At 40.5% G+C, this 12,742-nt stretch overlaps 1 protein-coding gene across 1 annotated transcript in view; it reads right to left on the reverse strand.

The window, feature by feature from the left end:
- grik3 (glutamate ionotropic receptor kainate type subunit 3) overlaps nucleotides 1-12,742 on the reverse strand; it is an 88,023-nt gene that overhangs the window by 31,901 nt on the left and 43,380 nt on the right. The window contains exons 2-7 of the mRNA XM_071895862.2: nucleotides 8,089-8,262; nucleotides 7,659-7,916; nucleotides 7,250-7,431; nucleotides 5,336-5,389; nucleotides 2,612-2,782; nucleotides 427-570 (exon numbers count right to left, since the gene is read on the reverse strand). Coding sequence (XP_071751963.1) covers nucleotides 427-570; nucleotides 2,612-2,782; nucleotides 5,336-5,389; nucleotides 7,250-7,431; nucleotides 7,659-7,916; nucleotides 8,089-8,262 — 983 coding nt within the window. The remainder of the gene's footprint in view (nucleotides 1-426; nucleotides 571-2,611; nucleotides 2,783-5,335; nucleotides 5,390-7,249; nucleotides 7,432-7,658; nucleotides 7,917-8,088; nucleotides 8,263-12,742) is intronic.

Genomic DNA, 12,742 nt, shown 5'->3' on the forward strand with positions numbered 1-12,742 from the left:
AATTTTGTTAGTTGAACAAATCGAGACACAAATACAAATAGCAGCCTCTCCGCACACCCCTAATCTGCCATTTTCCACAGCCTGGTTTGTCTATTCTGAGGCACTGTCACACTCTCATGTTGGATGAAATAAGAGCTGATTACACAAGTTGTGCTTTCAAAAGGTTACAGTATGTGCCATCCGGAAAATAGGTTATGAATACAGGGAATTTATAAAGATGACAACAACACTGCTTTGATGTGTCTATCAAGGCTTTGTTTGCTTTGTATGTGGATATGATTGATTTGCAGGGTAAATATCTCGGTCCCAAATGACTACACTGTCCTCACTCCACTCGTATTGTCATTTTCACCGCTCAATCGATAGGCTCCTATATAAACAACACTTTAATCATACAGCAACATGAGGCCAAAGGTGTCCCATCACCTCTTTGATGAAACTCATGAAGCGCCCTCCAAATCTCCAGGGTTTGTGGCGGTGGCACTGCAGGGAGTTCACCGTCATCTGTGGAGCGTGCTGGTATGAGACGGACACAATGTGGACCGCATCATAGGTCAGAGCTGCATCTGTCTGGAATAAGGGGTGAACATTACTTCAGCTGATGGCCGTGGACAGACATAAGCAGTCGGGACACCATCCGCCAAATCTGCACACAGATACGGCAAGATCCAATGGAATTCTGATAGAAGAAAACACTGTCCACACATTCCTTTCATTCTTCTTTTTTTCTCATATATCATCTTCTAGAAATAGTTAGCTTAGTAATTAATGTCATTCCCTCACATTTGGGGTTTTTGATGCATTTTAAATACAGAAATCAAATTTTCAGTTGAGTTATATGATATTACTATTAATATTGCTTAATTAATATCACATGAAGGGATCAAGCTCTCTCTAAAAGGCTTTATTCCAGAATAATGAAACTTGGGAGAGTGCTGTGTGGGCACCATCAAACCAAAATACATCTATTCTTTATTTGGCATATCAAGGATGGGATTTGCATTATTGGATTTAAGCTTTAATGAAGGGTTTCAAGCATGAGCTCCCTTTAATACGCTAAATAAACGAGATCAAAATTTAGTAATGTGACCGCCCTGCATTACCAATAAGTGATTCTTATCTAGCATTATGGCAAAAATGGGCCCCGCAGGATTATTTTCTTAATCATTTTGATTTCTAGAATGAGATCTTTTTGCAATACTGCCAGTTTCTGCCAGCGCTGCTCACAGGATAAACTATATTCCAATATGTTTTATCATTAACATCTGTACTAATACACAGTCAGTATCCATTTCATCAGCTACACCTAGCTACAGAAACTCTTTTGCCTCTACAGCAGCCTGAATTCTTCGAGGCATGGGTGCAACAAAATGCTCAAAGCCTTCCACAGGGATCTTTGTTTGTGCTGACTTGATAGTTTCACAAAGTTTCTGCAGATTTATCGGTGGCGTATTCATGGTATGAGCATCTCGTTCCACCTCATCTCAAGGGAGCTCTACTGGGCTGAGATCTGGACTGGAGTAAACAAAGGAGTAAACCAAAGTCACTGTCATTTTCCTGGAACCATCTTGAGATGACGGTGCATTATCCCACTGGAAGTATGCTCATCAATGCTCAGTTGGTGCTAAAGGGCAAGGGAATGTGCGCCAAGAAAACATTCCCCAAACCATTACACCACCAGCGGCCTGTATACTGTTGACACCATGCAGGATAGCTCCATGGATTCATGCTGTCGTGCCAAATTCTGACCCTACAACAGAACCTGGGATTCGTCAGACCAGGCTGCGTTTTTTGGACAGTTTTGGCGATCCTAATGCCCACTGTAGCTTCATCTTCTTGTTTTTAGCTGACAGGAGTGAAACGCTGCACAGTCCTCTGCTGCTGTAGCCCAGCTGCTTCATGGTTTGACGAGTTGTGCCTTTCTGAGATTCCCTTCTGCACACTACTGTTGTACTGAGCTGCTATCTGCATACTTGCTCGCTGGTTAGTTTGAACGAGCCTTGCCATTCTCCTCTGACCTCTCTGATCAACGAGACGTTCTTCACCCACTCCGTAAACTCTAGACACTGTGGTGCGTACCAACGGTCATGCTAAATTCAAAGTCACTTAAATCATGCATTTTGACCATTCAACATTTAGTCAAACTGTAGTTGAACCTCTCAGTTCTGTCTACATGCTTTATTCTTATGCTATATTTATAGGTGACTCACAGTGCGGAGGAGTGAGCTGTTTGTGTAAACCGGGAGGAGTACCTAATAAAGTGGATATAGTGACGACTTTGATTCCAAAATTAGATATCCACTGTTGGGAAAAAAACATGGTACTTACTCTTATACAATGATTGCTTAAAAATGAAGTACATTATGAATTACTATCAAAGTTACAAGCCATTGCAAGACATTTTTCTTGCACAATTTTTAGTTTTTTGAGGATAGAAGCATCTGTGTTTTTTAAATATTGACTGAAGAATTTAAGGCAGCATTTCTTTTCCAAAATGGACATACAGCCTTTTGGAATGAAATCCTTTATATACAGTTAGAGGCCCTTATACTGACATGACAAGTGAAAGGTTTTCAAGGTTTGGGACAAAAACAGAAGTAATGAAACATACCGTCATGATGCCCTCCAGGAGGCCCGAGTCTGGTTTGGGTGGTATCTGCCTCTCCGTGGACCATTTCTCCACAATGGACGCAACCTGGGGGTTATCCACGTTCAGGATGCGGAAGCCGGTCATGTTGACACCACAGAAGCGATACGGCTCCAGGTCGATGGCCATCAGGTCCTTTTAAGAGACACCAATAATGAAGGATGGGCTTTCAATTAGTCTGCCAGGATTGAGCCTCGTTGTTTTCAGAGAAGGATGCAGCAGCTGATTAAAGAGATACTATATTATGGCCAAATACAGTGAAGGGAGGGACTCACAGCTTTGAACAATTTGAACACAGGAGAATAAAGTGTGGTGTGTGAAGCAGAGTCTGTGTAATAAATAAAATCTGAGACATAAGGCTCAGGTGGTGGAGTCACTTTTCTGCTGGCAAATCCTTTTACAATTGACAGATTTTGTTATTGTTTTGGTAGAGTTGAAACAAAAGCCCGTCAAAGCAATCTTGAACAAGTGATACCTAGATATCAATAAATTCTAAATAAATGATAGAAATTAAAAGCTTGTGATATGTTTTTGATTTTACATAACCATGTTCATCTGGAAGATCAGAAAGAACCTTTCTTCAGTTTTTCTGCAATTTTGTTACGTGGGAAATTGAGTAAATTATATTTGTAACCTTAAAAAAAAAAAAAAAACACCAGTTCAGATGGAGCATATTAATAATGCAACAGTTGCAATCCCCTGGCAACATCTTAGCAAAAAGCAATTCAATTTGAGCCGCTGTAATTTCTGGGGCAGCCATTCTAGCTGAAGTGTGAAGTCACATGTTGACACATGTCGTGTCGGAATGGGCCAGGGGGCTTGAAAAAGACATTTGGATGAACATAGATATTTCATTAGCACCCTGTGGGGTTAGTGCTGGGGGAATGAGAGCGTGTAAGACACTCACTAAAGAACGGTCGCCGCCAGTTACTGAAATAATTTTCCTCTTTTTTTCCTACAAGCATGCGGTTCTGCAGAGTTTACTAAGTACAGTACTCTCTTTTATCAACAAAGATCAAAGTAAATCACTATTGTTCTAAAAGACATTCATACATTCTCAGTAAATTAGATCAGGATACAAGTTTCTTAGCTTTGAAGTTAAGAATACAAAGTAATTGGGATAGAATTGCATGTAAAATGGTGTAATTTATCTTTCCTGACATCCTCATTTCCATTAGGACATGTTCCAATTATAAATTCACTTTTTGCAGTGCTACTTTTTTAGGGACACATACATAACTGAATTAGCTTAACATAATCCTACAAGTGCAATACACTGAAATCTGTACCCTGACAGCACACCACACACCTCTGAGTGCATACAGAAGTGATACGGAGGTGGCAAACATAACAAAGTTCTCAGCTTAGGTTGTTAGAGATAGCCCTGTAGGGTGGCAAGGCTGCAGCTATGACAGACTCATTTCAAAGGACAAGGATGTTATTACCCCATACCACTCTGCTGTTGCCTTTTCACGCTCTAATAAGTCAGCATTTCCCTCACCTCAGAAGATAAAACACAGACATCAGAGAATTCCATCGAGGGGAAATTGTATTGCCATGTATACCATGCATGTATTCATCATTTTGGATCAAATCAAGCCGCCAGGTATAATCTTCTTAATGGTGTGTCTATCAATGTGACAGTCTATTGCAGCTTTAGATGGATCCTACAATCTGTTTGATTCCATAAAGATAGCCTGCCTTTATGGGAAAAATGTTGTCGCTGCAGCAAAACAGTATATCAGAGAAAAGTTCTAAAAGTTACTGCTCAAGTAAATATTGTACATTTTTTCTGTACCATCTGCTTGGAAGCTGGTACAATGTGGCAATAAAAAAGGGACTGTGGGTTTCCCTATTAAAGCATTGGTCATGCTACACAGACATGATGTGCATCAGAACAATGCCATTGCCATGCTGTCAAGCGTGAAAGATGACACACATCATGCCTGGCCCTGTATGTCATATCGCATTATCATAACAGGCTGCCCAAGTCCAGAGCGAGACAGGGAGAGAGCCGGAGAGAGAGAGAGAGAGAGACAGAGGGAGAGAGAGAAACAGAGACAATAACAGAGAGCAAAAGGAACAGCACAGTCCATGATGGTATTCATTCCCATTCCGTCTGTTTGTCACCAGATAGCCAGAATCTGTGCCAAGAGTCGCCTTGAACAGTGTCCTGCTGGGACTGATAGCCACAAAGCCAAACAATATACCTGAGAGACCCAACTGGTACTTAAGATCCGTCTTGACTTGTATTTTTCAGACGACCTCCACATTTTATTATAGTCAAAACTTACGCTGAATAAATGGCTTTGTTAAAAAAACCTAATATAGATTTCTTGTCCAAAATTTAATTACTGTTAATTTTCAAAGAGGAACTGAGGAATTGTTAGTCCTCATTTTAAAATATTATAGTCATCTTGGAAACTTGTAAGTGACATTCAGTATTGAATCTCAATCTGTTGTCTTTATGCTGCCACCTCAAAGACTTCTGTTGACTTTACTAGGGAGAGGAGTGTTTACTACAGCATACTGAAGACTCCATTATGCTGCCAGCTTGTCAAACAAAATTGATATTATGGACTGGATCCAAACCCCATTGGCAATTAGCCGCCATTCATCAAAAACTCAAGCGGTGGGGAGATGAGAACAAACGAGACTCTATTTGCATTAACAAGCATGGTACATTACCAGAGTGGTGAAGATATAGTGGTAATACTCTGTCATCATCCCCATGGTCTGGGCCTGGAAGGGCAGAGACAGAGGATGGAAAAGGAAGGTGTGGATGAATAGAGACAAGACAGAGAAAAGGGTCATTTTGACGTGTCAGGGCATTTTAGAATCAACAACGCAGTCAGAACAAATAATGCTAAAGAGATGCAGAAACAAGCTTTTATCAGCGAAGAAAGAAAGCCAGGTTTTAATGAGCGTATTGACTAACACAGCATGAAAAGTTTCTGCCGTCGCTTGTTGGGATTTCAGCGCCATATGTGGTCCACAGTACTAAAAATAAAGAACAGCAACAGCGCTCGATGCTTTTCTATGCATTTAAATGGTGTGCAATGGCTCGGGTCATGTGACGTTCTCCCAGGAGAGAAGGGAGCCTTCAATCAAAAGAGCGTGGTAATCTTTGTCTCATATCCCAACACCCCATCACTGCCACTTGTTTCACTCAATCTACATTCAAAGGCACCGCATTCCCAGGGTGGCTGTGCTTCCCATTTAATTGTACCATCTGTTGTGAAGAGAAGCCAAGGTTATGTAAATAAGACGCTGCGCTTAAGTGAAGGCGAATCCGCTTCTCCATCTTTCGACGTCAAGACAAACACATGACATTGAAACTTGTGTCATGTTTCATATTGTAAGCAGGTGCATTCATTAATTAAAGTAGCTGCTCCACTGTTGCAGACTGAAAGCGTACTACAACCTAATTCTGTCATCATGGCGTAAGGAGTTCCACTGAACACATACTGTATATCTTACTTTTGCATTTTTATTCTGATCTATCAACCTTTATTTCAGCAAACCTTCATCTGTCCCTTCTTCCACCAGTGGCAGGGTCACACAAAAAAAAACACAAAAATAATCCAGACAAGACAGCAAAAGGCAAAGGGAGTCAGGGCTTTTAAAAGACACCTGGGATATGCTTCCCATTTTCTCCTCTCCAAGTGGAAGGGGAATAAGACCTGACAGAGAGATGTTGAGTTCAGGTGAGCTTGTCAGACTGAAGACAGGACCAGACAGGTTGTAGACAAGGAGAAAGGCAGTCATGGGACTATCAAAAGGTACACTGAGGTTCGAATATAGGGTACAAAAGACGTCTTCCAAGGGTATAATTCAGTACTTTATAACAAACAACGCTTCATGTTTAAACTCCTCATAAGTGTACACCTGCAGTAGTAGTCAAAGTCACAATATGTATAAATTAAATGCTTCCAAGCATTTAATTTACCTCTGTTGTAAAGATGTAATAAAGTGGAGGTGGTCTGCAGGTCATCTTGGATAGTTTAGTAGCTGATAAATATTGTCATTGCTGCCTGCAAACCAAAATGTAGATAATATTCTGTATAAATGCTGCCTTCAGCGAGACAGTCATTTTAAGCAAATATCACAAGGCATTTCATTGAGAAATTGTACTTCATGTTCTGCAATATTAATATTGGAAGGATCGCCTGGATTGTTAGAATGTACTATTCCGTATCCAAATGACTGTGAAGGACAGGTAATATAATACGGCCCAATTGTGTCTGAAAGCTGTACGCTATAGTCGTTTTCATTAAAAAAAAAAAAAAAGACTCCCACACACCATTACAGACTTTTCTGGAAGGTATCAGCACAACAAAGCACTATGCATGTCACAGCAACACAACCTTTCAATATCAAGCTGGTATGTTGAGCAGTAAAGCGTTCTCTGGTGCACTTTTGATGTTCTCCTGCTCCTATGGTTTCAGTAACAACTGATCTGATATGACTAAACTGGTGTCAGTGACAGCTGTGAGGAGGAGGAGCGCATGCCTTTGTCCAGTCATGCTACGATCTGATGTAGGACGGATGATGCAGTGTGTATACAGGCTCTATGTAATACTATGTAGGCCCCGCACTCACCTGTTTGAGAATCTGAGCAGCCATTTGGTGACTGCAGTCAAAGATAATACGGAATTCCCGGCCTCTCTTCATTTCTTTGAGAAGAGGTCTGGTGTCCTGCGAGTCCAGAGGGAGCTGGCGGATCTTTAGCCTGATGTTGTACCTGGACGGGGCCATTATCAGCTCCTGTAGTCTAATAAGACCTGAAGAAAAGACACAGCACAGATACTAATACAGCCACGACCAAGAAAATACAACCACAATGAGAAAGGTGGGAAAGATGTCTGATATTGACAAATTTCTTAATGGATTTTTTACTGTTATGAATGCAATAGGGAACACAGAGTGCATTGCACATGTACACTGTATTTGCGAATATACACTATCATGACAGTAGGATTGTACAGAGCAAAAAAATAAGCCTGTTCACCTGTGCTATCATCGTATACAACGGTGGCTGTTTTCCATTTGAGGAACTGCACCAGGTCCAGGATAGCATAGCTTAGTGAGGAGTAATCTGGGTATAAATTGGCATAAAAGGTGTCCCTGTTGTCCATGGGGTGGTGTTTCCACCGCACCTGGATGTGCGGCACTTCCAATGCATTGCAGATGGACTGCACAGCATTTGATGATGAGCTATGTGAGGGCCCGAATATTGCCACCACACCTAAAGACAGCTGGTCACAAGCTAGAGAGGAGCAAGAGAAGAAAGCTTGTTACCTTTTCAGCCACAGTATATTCAATAACAATTCCTAAGAACTCTAGGCCCGGAAAACTCTGTTTTCCGGGCCTGATTCACTGGCCAGATTCGTCCATAGCATGATCACAGTCCTTGAACAAACACAGAACAAGTCACTCACCTTTTCTTGAGGCCTCAAAACTGTCGTAGATATTAATCCTCTGTATGTCGTATGTTAATGTTGTGTTTGGCAACAAAGTCCTGTTTCTGTTAATGTTATTGACTGCAAATTTAAAGGCAAGCTCCTCCGCGCTAACAAGTGAAACAGGTCCTTCTGTTTGCTCAAAAATCCCCCCTGGAAAACAAAGAGAGAGAGAGAGACGTAAGACCCATGACAATTGGTCTCAAACATAATCACAAGCAAAAAGAGAAACACAGTCACGAGTCTACGTGCGACCAAAAGAAGAAAAGCACTGAGAGGCATTTGCACTTAGGAGTAGCAGTGGAGTAAGCTGTGTACATTACACAAGGCATTAAATTTACTCAGCAAACATGGAGCACCCCACTCCATTTTCAGGGAATGCTGTAAATACCAATATCAGCTTTGAAGTCTAAAGCCATAATGGATTTAAGGAGACTGTGTGTGTGTGTGTGTGTTTGTGTGTGTGTCTTTCTGGCTGTGTGTCTGTTCCATCAGGGCAGCAGACAATCTCAAGCTCTTGTCTCTCCATTAAGATGTCCTTTTATTTCACCAGAATACTACACTGGTGGAGCAGATAACTGGATTCAGTGGATTCAGGCGCTCTTCTGGGCAGTAAGCATAGCAAGTTACATACATTTCAAAGGAAAGTAATTCTTTTTTCGTGTTTTTCCATTTTCAGACGGGCTCGACTGCTGCTCAAAACTTAGGAAATATGACAATATGCACATCAAAATATGGAGAGCGTTGCTTGAGGTGGCGGTAGTGGTGGTGTGTATCAGAGCTGCACTAAATAGTGTTTTTTTATTTATTTATTTTTTTTAATTTTGTTTGCCAGATGAGTGGGGTTTTCCACATTATACTATAGAACAATCACAATAAAGCTAAGACAATCGAAAGTATTTGCAAGTCAATTCAGGATACTTAACTGGGATTGAAAACTGACACTATCCAGATATTCTGAAACCCATCCAAACAAGTTGCAGGGTATGAACATGCATGTATCTGTGTGTGTGTGTGTGTGTGTGTGTGTGTGTGTGTGTGTGTGCCGGGGCGCACCAACCACTAACAAATTTATCGGGGTGTATGTGAAATCCAATTTAGCGCCCCTCAACCACACAGTGCTTACCTCTGCAAGATTGTGCACGTGCATAAACACATCTTCACAGACTTTATTTGAAAGGTGATAGTATTTATTATTACATTTTTTATTTATTTTATTGTTACAATATAATTTGTGTTAGTCAAATCATCTTAACCTACAATAGCGCAACCATTTTTTGTTTCACATTTAACACACAGAATATATTTAGACATCTGCAAGTTTCATATTTGACAATATTATGTCACTGTCATGTGTTCTGTATCTGGTGTTAAATGAGTGTATGCTGTATTATTTGTGTGTGTGTAATTGGTATAGTAAGGAACACTCCTAAACCTATTTTGAAATTTGGGAAAAAAAATAGTCAAGCTTTCTCTTCAGAATAAAGTTAAATCTTTCTATAGCTTTGCCACATCCCTTTATAAGACAGCTTAAAGGGTAAATTTCTTAAATGCTGTTTCCAGAAACACCACTTGATGTGATGACATATGGAAATACAGACTCGTCCAACTCCTCTCTCATCATATTATCCATTTCAATAACAAAGCAAAATGTCTCTGCATCTCAATTCTGAAAAAAGGTTCAGTGCCAATAGTTTCACCAATCACATTCTATACGGCTTGCTTAAACTGGGCTTCACAGGCTCGCTCATCAAAACAGTTCCTGCTGTCAATTTCATCATGAAATCTTTTACGTTTGCAGTGGCGCTTTTGGGCAAACTCTGTATTTGAGCTGAACTCTGTGGCCAATCACTGGAGCTGTAGAGAAAACCTTTTGAAACTCACACTCTGTACTGAGAGAGACACTTTTTCCAGATACTCAGTCAGCATAATAGGTGTCTCTAGATACATTTCTGTTAATTAGTATTGCCATGTTAATGCATGTTAAAAGTGATTTCCAGTGTGCTCTTTTCACCTCTATAGCATTTTGGAGATGACGGTCAAGTGCATTCGACTGCTAATTATTTTATCCTCTACGACAATGGTTCTCAACGTGCGGTCCGGGGACCACCAGAGGTCCTTGAAGGGCTTCCAGGCAAATGATGAATAACGCAATTAGAGAATGTAGCAGAATGACTATTTTGATCATAGTTTCACTGTTATCTCTCTACCTACAATACAGATAGTCATGGAATTCTGAACAAAATCATATCTAACAATAAAAGTATTTGGGTCCAAGATGCCAAATCTCATCAAATGGAGGTCCGTGGACCTAATGTGGACTAAATTAGGGTCCTTGATATGAAAAAGGTTGAGAATCACTGCTCTACCACATGCTTACGCACCTCCAAATACTTTGCATGCAAAGCAATACACCTTGTTTGTTTTATTTGAGTACATTAATCAGTCAAGTTCAACTCAATCCTTTTTGGAAAATAAACAAAATCAGTATAAGCTTTAGAAAATCACCTGTTGCTTAATTATTTTCTACTCTGGGATATGGGCCCTCAGTGTATTTCACGGGCCCAACCTCAAACATCATCTGACGAAATGAGTCCATTATTTCAGTGGGTGAAGGCCAGTCTGACGGCTCAGAGGGATCAGGATGTCGATCTTTCATCCACTGCTCTGACCTTAGTGGCCGAAGTATCCTCAGTTCGCCCCTGCTCCTCACTAGACTCTGTGATCTGCCCCTGTGCCATTACATCCACCAGGGTCGCCACTATATTTTCAGATAGGCTTACTTGTATGTAAGGCTATGATTGGTGTTGTGATAGATTTGTTTAAATATTTCATCACTGTCAGGTGAAAACCCTGTATCTCCAAAATGTCAACTTTTCACAAACTAAGAAAAACAGTTTTAGCTTGATCACAATGCATTTTTGACCTGTGGATTTTCTTTTCGTTTCATAAGCCCAAGAGGTTGGAGAATTTTCTCAACCCTCTGAGGAGAATGTGCTCCTTCAACTGAAGTGAAAACATGAAAATCACCAAAATTGGAGTTACATGGTTTTCACAGGACAAGAGCGATTTGTGGGTTATTTTGGGTTTGTGCTTTTGGCTCCCGTATGATTTTGCACTACCATACATCGTATATACTGCCTACCCTCCAGTTTGCTCCACAGTGTGTGTGTTTGTGTTTGTGTGGTTGTGGTGGTGGCGGATGAGGGTGGAAGTAACTAGTTCCAATCAATAGATCTGCCCATAAATATTTCACTAGTCCTTTCACACACAGTTTCAGAGAGCTGAGTCTGGGAATAGCACCTGTGACCCACCGAGGGCCCCAAGCAAGCAGACCCCCAGTGACCGGATCACAGGATCACAGACCTCTGCTGCTGTGGGCAGAGTGGCAATTCTGGAAGCCAAGCTCATCTCACTATTTATGACTCAGAGCCTCCCTGGATTGCAAAGGGACGTGATGCATAAACTGCCCGGTGGAACGCGTCACATTAAAATAAATGAATCCTTCCGTTTCATGGGGAAATCTCATTAGAGTACATTAAGTAATTGCTGGAGTATATAGTAATTTGACTGTTAAGAGGATAAAATGTGCATTGCTCAGAAGCACTTTAACAAATTTAATAAACAGGGGGAAACCTGCTCCTTGGGAGGAAAATCCTGCGGATAATTTGCTTTGCCCTTTTCAGAATCCTGCCATAAGCACAATAGCACGGCTTAATGTACAAGGAATTACTCAACTCCATCAAATAAGGGATAAGCACTTCTTTTTAGCATCACATAAATTTGACTCTAATGATGTAGAGGATGCAATAATATGGAACATATTTACAAGTTCCCATTTAGAAAACTAAACCGAATGTCATTATTGCAATGGATTAGTACAAGATGCGATGCATCTTTAGATTTCAGACTTGTTCTTGCAAACCTCAGTCAATAGGCTTCAGATTAACATGTTTCCGATAGACAATAACACAAAGGCCTTTAATTAGTCTCTAAGGTCCTACCATAATGTAAAAATCAGCCACTAATTGCAGCTGTTTTCATAATTTGTCCCTCGGTGAGAACTTTGTAGATTAGCTGCATTCAAAAGCCGCAGTGGTTTGCCCTCAATTAAAAAAAAATAAAAAAAACAGCCTCGTGTGAAGAAAGGACAACCATTCAAGTCAAAGTTAAACTGTTAAAAGCTGAACGAAACCACCCAAAGCAATTTGTGCTGTAAAGCTGTGGTCAAATTTGCAGGCCTATAGATACCAATATGAGTAAGAAACAGCATGGACAACTAGCAATGGTATGATAAACTGGAATGTTATTATTGTTATGCTATTGTGTGTAAATTAAGTAGAATGAAGTAGGCTAAGGCATTGGAAAAAATACCAAGTAAGCTAAGTCAAACCCTTTATTTCTCCTTGGTAAATAAAGGTAAATAAAGATAACATTAAAAATACAGACAGCAATAGGAAATGCAGGGCTGGAATGTATCCTTGTGCTTGGTATGCTTTGGTTTCATTTAAAATCACACACAATAGATTTCTAACAGAGTACAGGATATGTAATCTTTCTAAATTGCAGTAATTACACGTCAGAGAATAATGATGATCAGTGTCAGTGGCTAAATCAAACCCATTCCCCCATT

Source organism: Centroberyx gerrardi, chromosome 12 (genome assembly GCF_048128805.1).
Source record: "Centroberyx gerrardi isolate f3 chromosome 12, fCenGer3.hap1.cur.20231027, whole genome shotgun sequence".
Taxonomy (NCBI): Eukaryota; Metazoa; Chordata; class Actinopteri; order Beryciformes; family Berycidae; genus Centroberyx; species Centroberyx gerrardi.